The sequence below is a fragment of the Poecilia reticulata genome, chromosome 6 (genome assembly GCF_904066995.2).
Source record: "Poecilia reticulata chromosome 6, P_reticulata-male-v2, whole genome shotgun sequence".
Lineage (NCBI taxonomy): Eukaryota > Metazoa > Chordata > Actinopteri > Cyprinodontiformes > Poeciliidae > Poecilia > Poecilia reticulata.
In genome coordinates this window covers 8,918,033-8,940,733 of record NC_088835.1, presented here as the reverse complement: position 1 = coordinate 8,940,733, position 22,701 = coordinate 8,918,033, and the positions used below count along the sequence as shown (strand labels likewise).

The 22,701-nt window shown below is 40.8% G+C and overlaps 1 protein-coding gene and 1 non-coding gene across 2 annotated transcripts; one reads left to right on the top strand and one right to left on the bottom strand.

The window, feature by feature from the left end:
* Positions 1–1,803: 1,803 nt before the first annotated feature.
* trnal-uag (transfer RNA leucine (anticodon UAG)) lies at positions 1,804–1,886 on the bottom strand. Its single transcript has one exon. It is a non-coding gene; the product is annotated as a tRNA-Leu (tRNA).
* Positions 1,887–8,994: 7,108 nt separating this feature from the next.
* On the top strand, positions 8,995–14,776 carry cfap73 (cilia and flagella associated protein 73). The gene is made up of 7 exons (XM_008411146.2): positions 8,995–9,137; positions 9,243–9,366; positions 10,707–10,799; positions 12,398–12,589; positions 14,055–14,276; positions 14,365–14,520; positions 14,601–14,776. Exons 1-7 carry the CDS (start codon positions 9,100–9,102, stop codon positions 14,706–14,708), a joined length of 933 nt encoding a protein of 310 aa, XP_008409368.1. The 5' UTR covers positions 8,995–9,099; the 3' UTR covers positions 14,709–14,776.
* Positions 14,777–22,701: the final 7,925 nt, after the last annotated feature.

Genomic DNA, 22,701 nt, shown 5'->3' with positions numbered 1-22,701 from the left:
CCGCCCTGACACCAACTCACACACATCTTCATTCACAGTCTTGTAAATCGATGTTTCTTTTCTTGGACATTTTGACGTTAGCTTGTGATGTCTCAGTTTTATTTGCTGGGAAAATCAATAAACAGCTTGAGGTGACTCTGCTGCTCTCTAGTGGCGAGAAGCCATAATGTTGGCTGGTAACAATCGGAATGCATTATGGGAGATGTAGTTTGTAGTCAATTCGTGCTGAAAACCTATTTTAAGTCAATCATGGACCTATAAAACGCTGGGGGGGCCACATAAAATGACATGGCGGGCCACATGTGGCCCGCGGGCCTTGAGTTTGACACATGTGGACTAGAGGTAGCCAGAGTACCCAGAGAGAGCTCATCTCACACAGAGACTACAGGCTGCTAGATTTTAAAAAGATACATTTTTCAAAAACTTCCACAAATGGACATCTAAAAATGTGGCCTCCTACATTTGTAATTGGCTCCCTTTTCCTCAGATACCCTTAAATAAAATCCACTGTAACCAAGTTCCTTCTGTCTAATAAACACATGTATGAGTCCAGTTGTTTTCTGTAAGGGCCTCAGAGTTTGTTAGAGAGCATTAGTCAATTAGCAGAGTCATGAAAACCAAGGAGCACAGCAGACAGGTCAGCGATAAAGCAGGCTTATGTTGTATAAAACAAAAACCTTTTAACATCTTACAGAGCTTTGTTTGGTCCTTTGAGAGAGTATTAAACAACTGCAAACCTAACAAGACCTGGAAATTCACCTAGACATGAAATTTTTTCAGATAGTGGCACAAATTGGTATATATGAATGTAAACACCATAAATTAAGAAAACACGCGGTTCAAAATCCCACACATCTTGTTAAAACAAGAACCAAATGAATAATGTGACGATGTAATATTCTTAGCCATTTTGAAAGCCTGAATAAATCTGCTTAGTGTTTGTTCTCCCACTTCGCTCATTGACTTTTAATGTCCGCTCATACGTTTCGGTGATTAGAGCTGACAGGGTGAATCCGGGGAGAGAGGAGAGCGCTGTTTGGATAGATTTATAAGACAGGTCAGATGAAGCTTTTACAAGCACGTCCAACGGCGCGCCGCCTCATAAAGGTCCTCCAAATGCAGTATCCGCTTGCTGTAAAAGTAAAATGGCGTATTTTATGATATACAAAACATGACAGTTCAAAGAGAACATCTCAGGTAAAAATAGCTCTGGCATGTGCTCTCATGTTTGCATGTGGTCGTTTAATATGGGGATTTTTTTTTCTTCTTCAGCACAGAAATGTTTTCCAGTTATTGGTTCTGATAATGATGGACAAAAAATATATATATTTATATATCTCAAGCAGAAGTAAACACCATTATGTCCACAACTGACCGCCAGTGGGTTGACCCTAGTTTTTGTCTGGGTGTGTGTGTTTTTCTAAAACGGCTCAGACTGTGCTACAGCAAGACTGACCCACAGTGTGTATCCCCTCCGAGACGGACATTCAAAACCTCAATTGAGTGTGTGAAGGCAAGTGGAGACGACAAAGACCAACTGATTTTATTGGTTTTGTTGCAACGCTTGATGACATATTTGCCAACCGTAAAGCATCTCATCACATAAACAGAGATCCAACTATCTGACATGTCAGAATATATTCAAAACATTTAATATTCAGTACCTCCACTTTTATTACACAATTAAATTATATGCAGTTTTGCTAAGCATCACGCACACGCCTCTGAAAATAATCTGTGTTATAGCAACACAGTCATAGCAACCGTGTGTGTTGCTATGAAAATCTTAAATTAAAGTAAGTGTGTCAGAAGTGGGATTTTAACCCACGCCTCCAGGGGAGACTGCGGCCTAAACGCAGCACCTTAGACCACTCGGCCATCCTGACAACTCGCAGGTGTGTTAAAGATCTCTTTGCTCCATGATGCACTTTCTCAGTCCACTTAAATTAAAGCAAACATGTCAGAAGTGGGATTTGAACCTGCGCATCCATCCGCCGCTCCCATCCCGGCCTGGAGTGCCTCTCACCAGCCACACCGGGCAGACAGGACTCTGCTCTGAACCAGAGGTTTGGACTTAAAAATTGAGAAAATTATTTTTGAATTCTGTCATTTCTATCAACCTCTTCTATGCGATACTTAATTTAAAAAAAACATGGCTACTGATGCAAAGCTTCTTTTTGACAGCGCAACATTAGTCTGTGGGACATGGCTTGCCTTGGTGTGCTCCATTTTGTTGTAGCACGAAGAGAGGAAAGAAGTTATAGAAAGTTATAATACGTCTGGTTATTTTAAGTACCGCCACCTGTGGGTGAGATCCGGTTGTAGCTTTAGCATGAAGCCAGGATGGCCACACCGGTAATCCCTACTTGTGTTGTCATGGATAAGCTTCTACTCTTCCTGAAGTTCTTTATAATTTCATCAAATTCATTTTTGAATTGGTATTTTGCATTGTTTTCTTTAAAGTGGAACTCATTGTTGGGGTTTTCATGCTATTTAAAGGCTTTTGTTTGTTTTTGTCTAAACGTGACGTTGGTATTCAGGTGTTAGTCACCGAACTTGTGGCTACATTTTGCCTGTTATGTTATTAGATCCAACAGTCTCTAAAAGTTGTGTTATGTAAACTCACAAAGGGTAAACGTAATGTTGGAGCCTGTATGTTGTTTCTGCTATGTTGTTGAGTGGAATGGCACTCTGGCGGGGGAATGTAAACACAATAAATCCGTACACTAAGCAGATCTCTAGACTATTAAAAGGCAAAAAGTAGCTTTCAGGGATATCTGGGGGTTAATAAAAGAAATGCTTTCATTAATCAGGCTTTGACTTTTTCACAAACAAGAAATGTATAAGTCTCCATGGAAACGTACTGAAAAGTGTTGCATATTGCACAGCTTAACGTCCAAACCTTATTCACGTAAACACCTTGCACAATATTTTTGTGCACATTACAGTTTCTATAGGAGCCAAAGATATTAGTGTGCAAGTTTTTTTTTTTAAATATATTTCAAGGGGCTTCTTTAGAGTAATGAAAATATCATCCTAATTTTATTGTTGCTGGTTGGCAACTATTTTGCATAAAGTTCAACTCTGTTCTCTGTCTGATCTTGTGAAACTGATTGCGAAGAGTATGGAAGACGTACAACAGATAAGCAGCATGCATGTGGATATCTTTAGGTTCTGACCGCACCAGTCCCCACATCGTCAATGAAGCCAGAGAATGAAGAGGTCCGATAAAGAAGGTAGCCCACAGACGGCTGCTCCGCTGGTTATACGAACAGCCACCGTCTGCAGAAAGGTCACAGAGGTGGTAAACTGACCCATCGGCGTTCATCTCCAACAGGAATCGTTGTTTATTTCTTTTGCATTGTAGCACATCGGAAGACAATAAGGTTATTATTAAACAACCATCTAACACAAGGATAACGAAAATCGCATCGCAATCGTTTGGATTTGTTCCAATAGTACGGGAGTATGTTACTGCCAAAACTAGGATTAAAATACAGGAGCAGTATCTAGATTTTTTTTTTTTTTTTTTGCCAATATATCTTTACAAACTTTCTTAAAAGTTTAAACAAGCACAGCTCTTATACTTTGCGAGACGATGTAGCAACAGTGATAATACTACTTTAACACTCTACTACTAAATGACAAACACAAGGAAAAATCAACAAAGTGCCGCTCACAGAATCCTGATCGTAACAACAGTGTACGTACCATAACCCTTGTATGTCGAAATGGGGTCTAATCGACCCCACACACGTAAAACTTGTATCATTTTCCACAGTCCTCTACGTTTGACTCAGTCCTCGCACACACAAGGGTTAAGAGAATAGTTTGTGTGGTGCAAATTTAAAGATTTCCATGTTTATACATTCTTAACTCTTATTAAAAATCCATCTATTAGCTGCTTCTTCGTGTTTGTGTGATGTCTTTTGGTGGAGATGGGACTGGCCTTTATTAACCACTCAGACAAACAGACAACAAAACTGTCAGAAGGTCGATACTGTGAATATAACTCAAAAAAGTCAATAATTTGGATCGTATTTTTATTCTTTCCTTTCTCGCAGGACAATTCTGCCATGTTTAGGTTTCAGAGTGAAAAAAGTGAAATCCTTTTTCAAAAACATGACTGTAGCAGAAATACTTTCAGTAACCAGGATGATGAATGACTGCTAAATACATTATTGCTAGGGAACGGAAAATGATTGCATGGGAATGCAAAACAAAAACAAACAAAAAAATCCCCCGTGTTATCAAGGGGGTTCCGTACAGTTGAGTTTCTGAGACGGCTATTTCTAAATATACTGCAAATAAAATAAAAAAAATAATTAAATAATAAATAAATGCAACCTTTTCAGACTAATGTTTTTTGTTAAATAGCATTTTGCTCATGTCCAGAGGGAGGCAGCCATCCAAACAGAACAACCCTGCTGAGATTAACTGAACCCTCACGAGGTTAGTCAACCTTTACTCAAAACCCAATACCTCTGTGTAGCATTTATCCATGAAGTCTTCTTCATTTTCATCTGTCTTTGTTTACGTGCGCTTTTGTTCGCCAATGACAGGGGTTACACAAGCAGTCAGGTCTTAGACAGGATGTCATTTGTCCTCATTAAAGCAGAGCCTGCATTCATTCGTCCCCCCCACGTGCATTTCTGCGTATTATTAACGACGTCTCATCATGATGAAAGCACCGAACAACATTGGAAGAAGCGATGAGACTTGACCGGCGCTTCAGACTCAGTCAGCGCTGTAACTGATCCAATCCGGTTTTTATTACCATTTCCATCAACAACAACAAAAAAAAGCAACCGTGAGGCGTTTCTTAGCTGCTGTTCACTGCTGAGCAGTTGTTCTTATTCATAAAGTCACAGTGGTCATATTTTAGGAATGCTAGCCAGAGCAGATTATGACGCTATATGGTGTGCTTGGAACCAATTTTCTTTGGTAATATGAAACACGGATGGTAAAATTTCAGACTCAACACAAACTGAAAATCACATCCGTAGGGGAAACTGTGGACCAGTGCAACGTTTCTGATATGTTTTCTCTGTAGCTTGGAGCTCTTTTAAGGTGGTTTATTAAGAATGCGGTGAAAAGTAATTGCATGGGTCTACCAAGAGATGGCACCACTATTTCCTCTGCTGCACCAAAATAGTAATTGCATTGTTTGATCTCAAACACAAAGAGTGAACCAGGTTAGTCACAATAAAATAAGGATATTGACCAAATAATATTGAAACATTTTAGGCTGTGAGAAAACTTTTTTTGGAAAGAAAAAAATGGGCTGTGACTTTAGTTCACGTGAGTGAAGGTAAGTCACAAAATCACTTTGTGGAACACTCTTCAGCTCCCAATGTCCCCTTTGGATCGGCTCACTCTGCTTGGCAGAAGAGTAGATTCGGTTTGTCCCCCCAGCTGTTTTTACAACCAGATGCTTAACATCTGATAACCATAATTTTCAGTTTTTAGTTTGCTACTTTGACATGAAATGGCGAGTGAAGTCTGCCGTTCTAATCTAAGACAATACTTTAGCTCCTTATGAACATCTCTTTGTTCAGGTATTTAACATGTTTTTATTACTTTCATTTTAATTTTTTCTATTTGGCAACCTAGTAAGTTCCTGTGTTGTTACATTTTGCATATATATGTCTTAGTGTAATAAAACATCACTTCTGCACTGCGAGAGAGACAACAGTCCTTCGTCTTTTTCCTCAACCAAAAATCCTACTTTTTGTACTGAATCTTTCAAATTGCTTTGCATATTTTTATTCTTGACATGTCGCTACAGTGATTATTAAAACTGATGATTTTTCACGAGCCTGATTCTTGCGTGCCCCCTGGGCACTTGCTGCCCTACGTGCAGTGCGTGATGTTCGTGGGCGGAGTGCGGCCATGTTGGCTCCCCTCAGCGACTGCTCTAGCATGAACTGCAGCAAGGATCTTACATATGTGAGATGCCCATTTTACTCTTCCCACAAGCAGTTTGACCTCCTGCTATTTACAAGATGTGGCTTCATTAAAAAAAAAAAAAAAAGTCATAATATGCAAGAGCTTTACTCCAAGGTTATGAGGCGTATTTAATTTTTTAGCAAACACAAACTAGTTGGGAGAAGATTCTTTGTTGATTTCTCTATAATCCGACAACTGAAGGACATAGATATGTTAAATTTGTATGAATACTTTTAACCTGTCACTTTTATATCTGTAAATGATTTAGACCTTTTTTTTTTTTTGCCTTTTTTGTATGGTCTTCCTGTTTATGAATGAGCTCTGTGTATCCAGCCATTTCCAGCACACGCTCAGTATTTCCGGGGTCTTCGTGATAAATGGGACAAATGGCAGGTTGCCCTGGACAACATGAAAGATCTACAGATTAATTCATTTGTGATTTTAGACAATAAAGTAAACTTGGAAGTTTCCAAGCTGCAAAACCCAATGTAACACACAGCAATAAAGTTATGTTTTTATACACTGCCTTTTTTGAGTTTCACACATGGGATTTCATCAATAAAATATAAATTCAGTTCACAGTACAATGAAAATCAAACGGTCTTTGACCAAATCACTTTCCACTTGAAAAGTGAAGTCACCGCTGATGAACGAGCCTCAGAACAGACGAACACACATCACACGACATTCTCATGTTTTTCAAAGCCCTTTGAAATGCAACGTTTAGTCTTTGAAATTCATCTGAAGTAATCAAGGTAATTCTGTGCCTGTTTGCCATGCGGATCCCTTTAACGCCCCTTATTCTATGATTTTCACCTTTCATCCCATATATATGTGTGCATGCATATACGAGAGGTAGTTTTCCATGAATTAGAGAAAACTTGGAATCCAGAGATTTTAGTTTATTAGTCACTCTTTAGCTCATATTTTAGAAACTGTACTCACTATTTAGATGCAGAGAGACTCCTATTATTGCAACCTAGAAAAGGAATTAGACGAGAGGATACTTACTTTAGCTTTTTCTTCTTTTGCTCTTTCCTTTGTTTTGTTATTTTGTTTGTATTTTCTTTTAATTCCTGTAAAGGACTTTGTATTACCTTGTTGCTGAAAATGTGCTATATAAATAAAATTACCTTTACCTCTACCTTTTACCTTTTCCAATCTTTATATAACCGAACTGGAAATGACCCAGGCTGGATTTGCAGATCTCCGTAAACTATAATAGCTGAGGTCGTGTTTGACAGATTTATCATTCTTCCGTGGGAGCAGAAAAAGCTCCAGTGTGTCTGCTGCCTGACTGCCGACTGACAACAGGCTACATCAAAAACAGATTTTCTTACATGCACAAAATTTCAGGGTTTTCTGATCTTTGCCACATCCATCCATCCATCCATCCATCCATCCATCCATCCATCCATCCATCCATCCATCCATCCATCCATCCATCCATCCATCCATCCATCCATCCATCCATCCATCCATCCATCCATCCATCCATCTTCTTCCGCTTATCCGGGGTCGGGTCGCGGGGGCAGCAGCTTCAGAAGGGAGGCCCAGACTTCCCTCTCCCCAGCAACTTCTTCCACCTCCTCCGGGGGAATCCCAAGGCGTTCCCAGGCCAGCCGAGAGACATAGTCCCTCCAGCGTGTCCTGGGTCTTCCCCAAGGCCTCCTCCCGGTGGGACGTGCCCGAAACACCTCACCAGGGAGGCGTCCAGGAGGCATCTTGACCAGATGCCTGAGCCACCTCAACTGGCTCCTCTCTCCTCTCTTTGCCCCAGCTTTAGAAATTCTCAATAAAAGCACTGAAAAGCGGGCAAGCATGTGGATCGGGTTTTCTGTCTGGAAGGTTGTTGGCAAACCTTCCAGAATACATTAAAGGTAGTTATTTATGACAAAGGAACAGTGTTTTATTTTCAGCTGGAGACTACAATGACATTGTTTCTTATGTCCTCCATAATGAGAGTGTTGTTTATTTCCATGCTAAGTAAAGAAACTAAATGTGACACGGTTAGAGGTTTTAGAAATGCTGTGAACTATTTGCAATGTCTAAGTCGGCATACCTTCCAAGCGAGTTCACACTTGCTAAATGTTTTCATGTTTTGTCACATAAAAACTAATAACTTAATATTTGTACCATCTTTCACTTAATTTACAGGGACAAATGTTTATAGGTGGTATGTCTCTGCTAGCTTTGCACATCTTGAGATAAAACGTCGGATTTTACAAGGGAGTATTAGCAACGGCATGTTTGTTGCACCGTAGATAAAAGAAATAATAACATGGCTACATTTCAAAAACCTATTCAAGAAAAAACATTGGATAGTCCGCTGATGCCAGAGAGCCATAAATTTGCAAGAAAAAATTATAATTGTCCATCATTAAACAAATAAATTAATTGTTTTAAAACTTGAATATTCTCTTGGTGTACATTATAAAGTCATTTTTGCGACAAAAAATGCAAGAAGTCCTCTAAGGTTTGGTGGTAATTTAAGGAGATACATGTCTGGTTGTTTTCCAAAATGTAAGAGAATATATCTGAGTTCTTTTCTGTGTCAGAACAGCATATCTGGGAAAATATTCATGTGTGTATATCTAAAAATTTACCACTTAAATGTTAGAAAATCTATGGTATGTTTTGTACCAAATGTCTGACTTTATAATCTTAGTAAGCTGACTATTTATCATGCTGGCTTTACAATGTTAGAGAATATTTCAGGTGTAATATTATAAATGTATACCCTTAATCATGAAAAAAAAATTTTTAATGTGTTACAAATGTACAACTTTTCCACACGAGAGAATTTTGAATTTTTTTTTAGCAATTATGCAAAATTAATTCAGAAATGTAGGATTATACTCCTCCGTGGCCACATATTGTATTTTCTTTCACTCTCCAGTAGCCCTAATTCTTTGTCACGTTACATTTAATCCCGAAAGCTGAGACCCCTACAAATGACACGCTCAGGCTTCCATACATAACACTGTTTCCCTTCAAAACAAACGTCAGTTTGCGCCCGTAAAAGAAAGCGTTCCGTTACCATAGAAACGACAAAAAGGCTCTCGAGAGTTTACTGTAGAAGTGAATTACATTGAGGGGAAAATAAAAACAAAACAGAACATCTGGAGGCCGACGGGAAACAGAGCAAGAATGTTTTCCAAGATGACCAGCGACCGGGCGGTTTGTCCGTAAGTCCCCCCCGGCCCCCCACGAACCCCATGCAAAGTTCAGCCGAACCCGGTCCGGTCCGGTCCGTCGTGGACAACACGTTTGTTCCGTGTTTGTGTTTGCAGGAACATTAAGCCCACTGTCAAAGTCGCGATGACAGGACGGGACTTTATAGCAGCGCAGATGGAGCTGAGGCAGAAGGAAAGAGATCTGGAGCAGCTCAAGCAGAAGTCCCATGAGCAGAAACAGGTTCGGGACGGTCTGTCCAGCGGTTCTGACCCAGCTGAAGGAGACCCTGTCCTAACGACGCTGGTTTTAATTCTGCTGCGTTTAACTCACATTCGCGGAAATCTGCAGCACTTGGAATGGTCAAACTAAACCTGGATTACTTCTGAAATAATCATAGATTCCATAAAACTCTGTATTGTTCGGTTTGTTGAAGGGTAATTGTGTTTGTTTGCTTGGTCAATAGCAAACAAACAATTAGTTTTTATGTGACAAAAGTCTGATCAGACAGAGGAATTGATCTGTCTGATCAATTCATCAGACAGAATTGATTATTCTACCCCACGTCACGTCAAATTTTCTAAAACACGGTTTGTGAGTTTTATAATTTAGTTTGCGAAAACTCAAAAAATTAGCAATTTTTTGTTGTTGTTGTTGTTGTCTTAGTGTGGTTTCAGATTTGATCTTTGACCAGGGACCAAAACCCTTTACCATCCAAAAACCCGTTTCTGTGTCTTACCAAACGAAATTTGCTCACGGCCCTTTCTTGTGTTACTTGAATCAATAAAAAGCTTTTTTTTTCACTGCTGCTTTTAGATTTTAGAACACAGAGGAATGAGATAAAAAGTTTTATGTGATGCATTTCCTTTGAATCCTACATTTCTGGAATGTTGAAAGTCAGCTTGTAACCTAATAAAAAGTGAATGTGATGCAGAGGGTTTCCCAAACACAGTGTTTGTAATTATTATTGAGTTATTACGACCCACAAGTGACTTTGGAGCTGCCGGTTGCAGACCGCTGACCTCGATCACATCCTTAACACAACCATGAAGCAGCAGAGACAGATTAGACTAGATTTGTTCAAACCTTTGACCAGATGTTTAGAAATAAATAAAAGCATTTTTTTTTCTCTGTCTCTCTTATACCGCCTTCAATTGATTGCTGAAATAGATCACAAGGAGAGGTTTATGTTAAAAGGTTTATGTTAAAAACACAACAGGAAGCTCAAATCTGGGCAGAATTATGCTGTAGCAGAGATTATGCAAAACATAGTTGGTGCTTTGTGCAACGCTCCAGTGGGATGGATTTTAATCCTATCTCAGGCCAGCCAAAACATTTGGTTTAAACTAAGCCTGAGGCTTAGATGTCTTAGCCACCAAGGCATAAGTTAGAACTGTTTATTTTTTATGATGTAACATTTGCCATTTATGTATAATCCTAATTTCTGTTTGTTTGCTTCTTTATATCTTGAATCATAATGTTTTCATTGTATGCCATATCAAAACTCATATTGCGTGACTCATATGACTATAACTGAATATCTGTTTTGTTGATGTTTGTTGTTTTTTATTTGTTTGTGGCAGTATTTGATTTATCTACATCGCCGTAATGAGGAGCTGCAGCAAACCGCAAAGGAAGCACGTGAGCAACGCTTCAAGCTGGAAATGTTTTTTCGGGTACTTCCAAAAATCACACACACACGCACACACAAAAAAACATGTTTATCAAGTTTGACATTCTGTAAGTCATTATTTAACACTGCTAAATATTCATTTTTATATTAAAGTGTGCTCACATATAAATGTTTAATCCTGTTTTTTTCTCTGAAAAGAAAGATCTCAACAAACATTTGTTCACCAGATGGGGAATAAAAATAGGACATGCTCCCCCTTGACTAACTAGTCATTTTCAGTCATTTCTGTAAGATACTTCCTATTGCCGTCCACCAGAGATCTGTTTGAGGATAGTTAGTCCAGTCTTCACTTTCATCTATAGGATTTTTTTATAGGCGTTTCCTGTTTGTACAGCTTGTTTCAATTCACCCCAAAGCACCTCAGTGAGATAGATGAAGATTGGAGCTTCGCAGACTTCAGTTCGGACTTCAGGTTGGGCTCGGCGATGCAGCGTAAAGACTATACCATGATATGTTGAGCAGTTCACCTCAAAAACAGTAAATGGAGTAGTGTTATATTCCACCTCTGACTGCGTTGGGTAGCGCCATAAGATGAGCGCTACGTAACGGCAGCGTTCTCCAAACGTCAGCCAGGCAGTCCTACAAAATGTTGCCAAACAACATTTGAAAATTCTTCCATTTTCTCTTCACTTCTTGTGAAGTCTGGATGGAGGGAAGTCATGTGACTACGGACTGTCTAAAAGAGACAAGCACATAGCCTAACTATACACAGCCAAAAAAGACAAAAATGACTTTTCTTTTCATTTTCCCAGGCTTAACTTCATGTTTTTCTTATGGTGTGTTCACACCAAACGCGTTACACGCATCAAAAACGGGTCTGACGCTTCAAGTTCGAATAGGGCGTGTGCCCTTTGAATGCAGATGCTTGACATTTTGCTGTACACCTAGCGTTTCGCACATCGGGCGCATCTGGTTTACATTCAAAGTCTATGTGGAGGCGCGTCAGATGCGTCAAAATCGCATCGCTCTTGCTGTTGTTTTCCATTGCTGGCCTATTTATTGAAGGTGTTTGCCTCGTCCAACGCTCCAAACGCTTCAGACTGCTCCACGCTAAACGTGCGAAACATGCCACGACAAGCTCTTGACACGCCTCCACGTAGACGATTGGCGTGAACGCGCCATTAGACGGTGCAGGCTTTCTTCCTTTCTTGCATCCTACTCTACCAGACCTTGACATGCTGGCAGTTGCATTGAATCTCCTCCGCTTGTAGACTATGTTCTGTACAATGGAATGGCTTATCTCAAGTTCCTTGAGACTTCTTTAAACCCATTATAACGGGACTGACAGCTCTTTCCATCTCACTTTGGTGTGCAACAGTCAACACCACACCAAACTAAATGTCTGAATTTGAAACAAGCCTTCCTCAAATGATGAGTGGGGATAAATGTAGGGGTGTCCTTAAATTTTCCACACCAGAAGTCACTTTTCAAACCACATCTTCAACTTTAGGTTTTGGATTACGCTACTTAGATTTCTGAGTATGTTTTATGCTGATCTTATGTCTCCATAAATGTCCAAAAACGCACAAATTGTTTATGTGACTGTCTATGGCACTGACTAAATCCGTCATTCTGCTCCAGGATGAAGAAACGGAATCCGACAGGTTGATGGCTGAGAAGGAGATGAAGGAGGCGATGGAGAAGGAGGCGGAAATACAGCGGCTGAGGGAGGAGTGTGTGGCGCTGAAGAAGAGGAAGCGGGAGATGCAGCTTCAGACCCTCAAATACACACACTACAGGGAGTTCTTGGAGCGCGTGCTCAAACTAACAAAAGTATGGAAATGACCTGACGTGTGGCGCAGTTTTCTTTTAATTATTGGTAGAAATGACGAGAAAAAAAAAGACATAAGTTCAGTTGAAACTGTCCAAATTAAGTAAAAAAAAAAAAGACACCTGACATAAAGACATTACAGCGACCCGTAGGTTTTCACCAACATCTCCAAGATTGTCCCTTCATCTGGTAACTGTTGAATCCTCCACATATTCAGTACATCTTCCATATTTTCAAAATGTTAGCCCTAAAAGCTAGGACTGATCAGAAAAAGATAACAAACACATTTTAACCAAAAATGCAGAAGATAGAAACGCACGCAAGCAATTTATGCTGAAGTCAGACATCGGGTTTTTGCTGTTCTGATGCTGTTTTCTACATGTTAAACCTGCTGAGATATTTGAAGATCAAGTGATGGTTCAGTTAACACCACATGTCATCTCTACCATCCTCTAACAAGTATACTGTACGTTACGCAGTGTAAGGGTTAGATTAATAAGCTTCATCTTAGAAAAACTAATAGTTGAAAAAGTATTTCCTTTGCCTGAATTTCTTATTTTTTGATTAATACAATTGGTGGAAACCATCCTGGCATCACTGCAGGAGCTCGTCGATATCCGGAGGTACAGCCAATCAACAACAAGTAATATGAATGGCTCTCTTGGATTGGCTGCTTTGTAAATGCCAGCTAATGTGCTGGCATTTACAAGCACAAAGCACAAGCACAGCTCCAGTCAAGCAGCACTTTCACATTTTAAAGATGTACACAAAAATCTATGAAAAAGCGGGTTTTTTGCAAATAATTTAGAGTTGCGTTCAACAGACAAATGTGTGAAAAGGTGCAGGTAGCGAGTGTGGAGAGTCCACTGTAAGGATTTGCATCTTCTAATGTCAGTCTTTGAAATATCACAGTGTGTGTACATGAGTTTATTTTGAGTAGCTTTGATTTCAAATACCTTTTTACTTTTACTTGAGTGAAACCTTTAGGTTCTCTGCCCAACTCTGATTAAAACTTGAACTGTGGAAAATTGAAAAATCTAAAACCAGGACTCATTTTTTACTTTATTTTTATTTTAACTTTTCCATTTGGACATCTGAGGAAAAAACAAAAAACATGATAGTGGATCTATCCCATCTGTCCTTTTCCTATACACATAACGCCCTCCACTATAGTCCACTTCCTGCTTTAGGAGCGCTCTCCGGTCCAACATGCATTCAAACCGCGACAGAGTTCACCTTAACCGAACTGAGACTAAGGCTTTCAGGCGGGCCAGAGTTGTGCTTTTTGGGTCGATTGCACACTCACACCTTCCGAAACAAACCGGACTTTCTAGGAAAATGAACTGGATTTCAATGAAAGCGGACTAAACAGGGCCGGTGCAAACCTGCCCGGTTCAAATTTATTTTGAACTTCGCATTTATTTTTGCTCCCGTTTGTCACCAGGCGACCCTAACTCTGTCTCGCAGTTCACCGACGTGGACGCGCTCTCGGGTTACTTCGAGAACCTTCTCTACATCAGGGACCAGCTGTACCAGAGGGAGACTCAGGTGCAGGAACACATGGAGCAGCAGAAGAAAGCCTTCCAGATCCTGAAGGACAAGCACAACCTGCTGTGGCTGCAAAAGAACAACCACCTGTCGCAGCTCCAGACCACGCTGGAAAAGGCCCGCTCTAAAGCTCTGATATGGGTATGGGTGTGGCTAATCATAGCGTCATCGTAGCCAGGAAGCTAAAGACGCTCCGAGAGAAGCTCAGGTGTTGCGTGTGTTTCTGCAGGAAAGGCAGTGGAACCAAATTCAGGAAACGGCTGCAAAGAAGACGCTAGAGCTGGGCCAGATTACGTACGCGACCCTTAACCTGTTCGAAATGGCCGGCGGGGTGATTGGAGTGGGCGGTTTGCACATCCACGACACGGAGAAACAACTGGAGGCAGTAGGTGCCCTGAGGGAAGCAGCGTAAGGCAGCCGGAGTAAGAAAAGAAAGAATTGATGGTGTGTGTGTTTCCTCCTCAGATCAAGAACTTCATGATGGACCACACAGACATTGTGAAACATTATCAGACATACATGCATCGAGAAGCCAGAGGAAGCAAAACAGAAAGCATTCCAAATGTTAAGTAGCAAACTGTTTAACCCTGTCCCAGTGTTGTGTTACGGTGTCTATGTCAAATTAAAAAAAGCGCAAATTACTTTTCTTCTCTTTTTTGTTTGTTTTTGTTTGTTACCCAAACTTAGATTTTGTACCCTATTTTTCAGTCTTTGAACACTATTGGATAGAAAAGTTGGATGGAAGTTGATCGTTGCAGTTTGTGTGATTCTGGTGCAATACTGGCGCAAGATGTTTTACATTATTTTTAATATTCAAAAATTTTTATAAAACCTCACGATATCAATTGAAAATGAAGTACTCCTGCAAAACAATTTGAACAGTTGGATTTTCTGTGTCTGGCACTTCCAGGGTTAAGCTCTGTTTTGATTTCCCAACTTATCTTATCCTTGTTTTATCTGTTCCTGTTGCAAAAACACATAAATCCTGATATAATTCCCCCAGGTTTTATGGTCAGCTCTCGGCTTTAGGCTTTCACCCTCCCACCCCTGAACCCGCCTAAAACAAACCGGATTCCAAAAAAGTTGGGACACTAAACAAATTGTGAATAAAAACTGAATGCAATGATGTGGAGATGGCAAATGTCAATATTTTATTCGTAATAGAACATAGATGGCAGATCAAAAGTGTAATATGAGTAAATGTAACATTTTAAAGGAAAAATATGTTGATTAAAAATTTCACAGTGTCTTCAAATCCCAAAAAAGTTGGGACAAGTAGCAATAAGTGGCTGGAAAAAGGAAATTGAACATATAACAAAGAGATGGAAGACCAATTAACACTAATTAGGTCAATTGACAACATGATTGGGTATAAAAAGAGCTTCTTAGAGTGTCAGTGTCTCTTTGAAGCCAAGATGGTAAGAGGATCACCAATTCCACCATTGTTGCGCTGAAAGATAGTGCAGCAATACCAGAATGGTGTTACCCAGCATAAAATAGCAAAGACTTTTAAGTTATCATCATCAACCGTGCATAACATCATCAAAAGATTCAGATAATTTGGAACAATCTCTGTGCATAAGGGTCAAGGCCGTAAAACTCTACTGGATGCTCGTGATCTCCTGGCCCTTAAACGTCACTGCACCTCAAACAGGAATGCCACTGTCAAGGAAATAACAGCCTGGGCTCAGGAATACTTCCAGAAAGCATCGTCAATGAACACAAGCCACCGTCCCATCTGCCACTGCCAGCTGAAACTCTACAGTGCAAAGAGGAAGCCATTTCTAAGCTCCACAAGCTCAGCCGTTTGCACTGGGCCAGGAGTCATTTAAAATGGAGTGAGGCAAAATGGACGACTGTTCTGTGGTCAGATGAGTCACAATTTGAAGTTCTTTATGGAACACTGGGACGCCATGTCATCCGGACCAGAGAGGACAAGGATAACCCAAGTTGTTATCAACGCTCCGTTCAGAAGCTGCATCACTGATGGTCTGGGGTTGCATGAGTGCTGGTGGCCTGGGCAGCTTGCATGTCTGGAAAGGCTCCATTAATGCAGAGAACTATGTTCAGGTTCTAGAACAACATATGCTCCCATCTAGACGTCATCTCTTTCAGGGAAGACCCTGCATTTTTCAACAAGATAATGCCAGACCACATTCTGCAGCAATCACAACATCATGGCTACGTAGGAGAAGGATCCGGGTACTGAAATGTCCAGCCTGCAGTCCAGATCTTTCACCTATAGAGAACATTTGGTGCATCATAAAGAGGAAGGTGCGACAAAGAAGGCCCAAGACGATTGAACAGTTAGAGGCCTGTATTAGACATGAATGGGAGAGCATTCCTACTTCTAAACTTGAGAAACTGGCCTCCTCTGTCCCCAGACGTCTGTTGAATGTTGGAAGAAGAAGGGGACATGCCACACAGTGGTAAAAATGGCCTTGTCTCAACTGTTTTGGGATTTGTTGACGTCATGAAATTTTGAAACAACATATTTTCCCTTAAAATGATACATTCTCTCAGTTTAAACTTTTTATCTGTGATTTGTGTTCTATTGTGAATAAAATATTAGATGTTGGCACCTCCACATCATTGCATTCAGTTTTTATTCACAATGTGCTTAGTGTCCCAACTTTTTTGGAATCCGGTTTGTACACGCCATGATCCAGCAGCTGGAATACTCACCTCGTGCTGCATTTTTTTTTTCTGTTGGATATTCTGTTGTCTCCTTACGATGGAGAACAAGGGCCACTCTAAGACAAAAAACAAAAAAAAGTCAAGAAAATGACGACAGTCACAAAATAATTGAAATAAACTCACAATATTACAAGAATACATTTGTGTGAGAATAAAGTCTGAATATCACGAATATAAAGTCATATTGTTACAACTTGTAACAATATGACTTTATTCTCATTATTACAACTTTATTCTCGTACAACTTTTTTCTTGGAATATTATATTAATCTCGTGTTTTTATTGAATTTTTTTCTTAACCCTTTCATGCATAGTGGTCACTACAGTGGACAGCTGTCTAAAAGCCATTTTCTTGTGCTTCTTGTGGATTTTTATGTTATAAACGCACACAGACCACTGAAGTGGACACTAATGCATCATAAAATACACTATCAACTACTGGCCATCAGCTGCAAATGCAAGAAATTATTTTTGTTAAATCCAATATGGCCAACAGACAAAAAGCATGCCAACCGACCCGGTCCCTCCTTCTACTGTAGAAAAAATATTGTGGCATCAGATAACCCCTAAGGAACAATACTACTGATGTATTTTTCAAATAACAACTTTGTATTTGGAGAAAATTACAATTGATCACCTAATTTTTTTTTATTTTTTTTTTACAAAATTGTTTTCCTACCTTTTTTTATGCCTAAAGAAAATAAAAAACACCTGGGAAAAAAATCCTGACACAAAGAATCATAATTTATGCATGAAAGGGTTAACATGGCTCTGTCATAGTCTTTCACATTATTTATCTTTTTTATTGCTATTATTATTATTCAGCCCAAAAGTTTGCGTCTGATGCGAAAAGTGAAAGACAAAATGTGAAAATGCGGCGCTGACACCGAGCCCGACCACGACAACCAGACCCTGGGTCAGGCGACGCGTGGGCAGATGGGTGAGACGCGTGGGCAGATGGGTGCCCTTCTCTCTCTCTCTCTCTCTCTCTCTCTCTCTCTCTCTCTCTCTCTCTCTCTCTCTCTCTCTCTCTCTCTCTGTCTGATAGAAGAAGAGTTTAACTGGAAACATGCCTCAGACGATGAAGTGGATATCGGTCTGGCATGTCATCCTTTTCACCTATAATCCTTCCTAATCCCGGCCTCCTCGCGTCGAGCATCATTCCAGATGAGCTGTCTGGAAGAGTCGGCAGCTTATCTCCGGTGAGACAGGGCGCAGTTTAAGGGTCTTTCATGCCCTTGTCCCCCCCCCATTGCAGTGTCCACTTATCCTCGTTTATGCGATAATTGAGCAATGATTGTGCCAAACACACTCCAGAAAAGCAGGATAACTCAATGAGGTGAGAGTGGGACTTTTTTAAGTCGACTTCGGAGGCTTTTTTTTTTTTCCACCAGTGCTGAACGCCTGAACCCACAGATAAAGCTAATTTATGGCATTGTTAGCTTCGATGACAGATACCGGACTCATTTTAGACGTATAACACACGATAAGACGGAAAGGCCACAGAGAGGTCACAAGGGGGGGTGTAGAGCCGACTGAGAAATGGTCCAGCAGGAGGTGACAACGCCGAGAGAATTACCTGACCTGCTTTCTGAAACGGTTTGCGAAGATCTGCCGTTGCTCAATCCAAGCAGGGTCACGAAGAGGAATGTGCATCATGCCTACAACCATCCAAATAATATTTCTTAGCAGATGTTCACATTTCTTTCTTCTTTTTTTTTCCAACTGGAAGAAAATTGATACCAGGAAAGGGGAGTCTTTCTCATTCATAGCGGCAATAAAAAACAATTATGTTGCCAAGTTTCTGGTATCATCCTCCAATCTACAGTATTAGGCAACGAATGACCATATATTATATTTGTCTACCCTACAGTGTTTAGCAAGGCACGTGTTATTTTTGCCTGCTAGCCGAGTTTTAATCTGTTTATCAAACTCGTCGTGATGTGGGAAGGTACTGGAGTCAGATCTGCCTTTTTTTTCTATTTTAGGCCTTTGTGAACAAAAGGCAATCCCAGTCTTCATTTTCTGAATATATGTCGTTGTTAATGAAGTTAGCCAGACCTTTTTATGGATTTGAAAATATTTGTATTGTTTTAGAGGCTTTCGTTGTCTTACTTTGCTATCTGAAATTATTATTATTATACACAAGGATCAAAATTGTTGCCTCAAATTAAAGAACTGACCTTTTGATTTATTTTCTTTAACTTTTTAATGCTCAAAGCTTGTGCAATCAAGTTAAGGCTAAGGGGTTTTGAAGGGTTTGAGCTGTCACCCGAGAAAGCATTGTGCCAAAAACAACAGAGATCGGTTTGGACTGGCTGGAATAGCTGATACTAATGAAAACAGGAGAAGGATAAACAAGGTTTGCCAAGTGTCAAGAACTGGTGCAAGAAGAAACATCAAGAAATTCAAAGCGGGCCACACACACACGCACGCACACACACACACACACGAACAACCCTGGCAAAGATAGTAAGCAAAATACCATGGAACGAAAACTACAGAGGGACGTCTCCACAGATCACTGGAGCTCTGCGAAGGGATGGATTGTAAGGTTACAGACAAAAAAAACAAAACTCAGCTTCTGTAGAAGAGACACGTTGAAACCAGACTGAAGTGTGCTACCGACACGCTGGGAAATGATCACTCAAACCAGAACCATGTTGTTTAGTCAGACGCCTGCTGAGACACTGCTTATGTTTGGAGAAGGAAATAAGCGACTTGCAACCCAAGAAGCACTGTCCTGGGGTTGAAACATGGCGGTGACTTCGGCGAGTCTTGACATGGGAGTCTTGCCTAATAACGAAATATAAAGAAAGTTGTGGATTTTCCATCGATTCCTTCATTATCTAACTCGCTTACCTTTGAAAGGATGTGAAGGGTGCTGGTGCCCATCTCCATCAGTCATTGGGCGAGGGGCGGGGTACACCCTCCACGGGTCGCCGGGCCGTCACAAAAGCTGTGGATATTTTCAAAGGAAATCATGGTTTTCTCCTCTCACATTGCAGTAATCCAAACCATAAGTTGTGCTGCTCTTAAAGAACTACTTTGAACATTACTGACTGATACACAGAAAGCCCTAACTTGAACCCATCGTCACAGTGGTACATAGGGTTATATTCAATGGTGGAGAAAGTACGCAAAAAATATATTTAAGTAAAAGTACAAATACACAGACAAAAATGTACTCAAGTAAAAGTAAAAGTACCACATTAACATTTTACTTAAGTAAAAGTAAAAAAAGTACTGGCTTTTAAAAATACTTAAGTATTAAAAGTAAAAGTACTTGCTGATTAATACCTAATTGCTAATATCATTAAGTGTACCGATGGTTTTTAATTTTAATACATCAGTAATGTGCCATTTTAATGAGCAATGCCACAGATAAAGCATGTTTTTATTGTGTTTACTCTGTAACATAGTTTAGACTAAGATATTTGATTCTATGCATCATAATTTCAGGGATGGAAACATCTGGTCTCCTGTCCTAACATAGCATGAATTTCACTTATTTTTGCCACTAGTGGCATTTATTTTGAAAGAAATCCAACTGGCAGGGGAGGACGTGGAACTAAAGGAGCCACGTAGCAGAGTTGTAGTCTAGACCACCGAACCCGAGACCAGACCAAGACCAGCACCCCGTGCTACATGACACAATAAAATTAAGTTTACCTATCAAAATTGCTTCTCAAATTGATCTGCAAGATCCACATTCCCATAAAAACACCTAGTTATTAAATACTAAGAGCTGAAATAAATGTAACCAGTATCAATTCAAACTCTTCTTTATTCTGCTTTGTTTCCATCTCTGTGCCACAATCCGCAGTGGTCTCCTATTCAGGCTTTAGCGGGAACACCAACATGCCCCCCCTCCAGGCCACAGCAAAATTTTCAAGTCTTGACCGATCCGCGATAATAAAAGGTTGGGGACCATTGATGTAGCAGTTCCATTGACACTTTGCCCTATGCCTGTTAGGAGATGGAACCCAAATAACAAATAAAAATGGGTAGGGCGGTAAAGTGGAGGGGCCATAGGTTCCCTGGCCCCTCCTGTTAAGCTGCGCAGATCACTGCCAGTTCAGACTTGTGGGAATAATGCATTTAGTGCCCACAGATTCTATATTTTTTCATAGCGCATGCTCAGTGCGTGCTATTATTAGCCCTAGCAACAGTTGCCATGCTGCTGACAATGATGTCTTCAGCATGACTTCAAATGATGTCTGTGTCATGAGGCCCTTCTGAGGATGACTTTATGATGTCATAGAGTCCATGACATCACCAACTGATCAGTTAATTCTCTGATCATCTATCCATCCATCCATCCATTTTCTTGCACCCTGGTCCCTTAGTGGGGTCGGGAGGGTTGCTGGTGCCGATCTCCAGCTAACGTTCCGGGCGAGAGGCAGGGTCACCCTGGACAGGTCGCCAGTCTGTCACAGGGCAACACAGAGACACACAGGACACACAACCATGCACACACACACTCACACCTAGGGGCAATTTAGACAGACCAATTAACCTGACAGTCATGTTTTTGGACTGTGGGAGGAAGCCAGAGTACCCGGAGAAAACCCACGCGTGCACAGGGAGAACATGCAAACTCCATGCAGAAAGACCGGGGCCGGGAATCGAACCCAGAACCTTCTTGCTGCAAGGCAACAGCTCTACCAACTGTGCCACTGTGCAGTCCAGATTACAAAAAGAGAACCTTTCTCAGTGAACTTCTGTGGGAAGTGATTGAAAAGGCTGCAGATTGACCAACTCTGCATCTTGTCAGAAAAACCTTTGAGGAACAACATAGCAAAATTTTGATCTTGCTTTTAAGAAAAACTGGAGAATTAAACGTGGACGTACTCTCGGAGGTGTCAGAAGAGTTAGCTGAAAGGATTTTCCAGAGTATTGCGAGAGATGCATTCCACTTTGCCAGTGGACTGCATTTAATCGCACTACTTGATTACCCTGAAGGACACCAAGTAATTGTGGAAAAATTCAAAAAGCACCTGGAGAATCCTGTTCCTAAAAAGAAAATGTTAACGTTCACCAAAAGAAAGTTCAGAAAGACTTTTTTTTTCCGAATGAGGACTTTTACGCAGATGAAAACTGCCTGAGTGACGATTATACTCAGGCAACCATGGATCCTGAACAATTTTTGAGGGACGCAAACAGGATGGGTTTCAGACGAGGAACCGAAGACGAAAGAAGAGTTATGGTGGAAAATATCCTTTGGAGATTGATTTATAAGTCTAGTAACAGATCTAGCTATGGGCATTACAAAATGAAGCACACCGAACCTATCCAGAGAAAGCTTGCTCCAAAAATCTGGAAAGAAGTCAAGGACATAGATTTTGTCTTTTTTGAGAAAATGGAAACAAAACACTGCCGAGACATCTTGCAACTTCTCTGTGGCAACAAAGATGCAGTTAGAGAACTGCTATTTAAGATGATAAAAAGCAACAACCCAATCTTTATTTACAAGGTTGTGGAGTGCTTTAGAAGAACCCTGGCACAACCGCGAAAAATCATTCTCCGAAAAAGCTTTCTTCAAAAGGCATGGGGGCTCATCAAACAGGCTACATGTTGTGGAGACGCTTCAGATGAAGAAGAGAGGCAAGAACCCACCAAGAGTGGACCAAACATTGTGTTTAGTCCACGCTTAGCTGGGCCTCCAAATTTGGTCAACTCAGAGGTCGGTACTGACTTGGAGGAGTCAGGGCCGGTCTCCGAGACAGGACCCGCCTCCGAGACAGGACCAGCCTCCGAGACAGGGCCGGTCTCCGAGACAGGACCCGCCTCCGAGTCAGGACCCGCCTCCGAGACAGGACCAGCCTCTGAGTCAGGACCCGCCTCCAAGACTGGACCCGCCTCCGAG

Coding starts and splice junctions, on each gene's coding strand:
- cfap73 (XM_008411146.2), top strand. CDS start 9,100: ATGTTTTCCAAGATGACCAGCGACCGGGCGGTTTGTCC. Junction 9,367..10,706: donor AGTCCCATGAGCAGAAACAG/GTTCGGGACGGT, acceptor TGTTTGTGGCAG/TATTTGATTTATCTACATCG. Junction 14,277..14,364: donor GCTCTAAAGCTCTGATATGG/GTATGGGTGTGG, acceptor GTGTTTCTGCAG/GAAAGGCAGTGGAACCAAAT.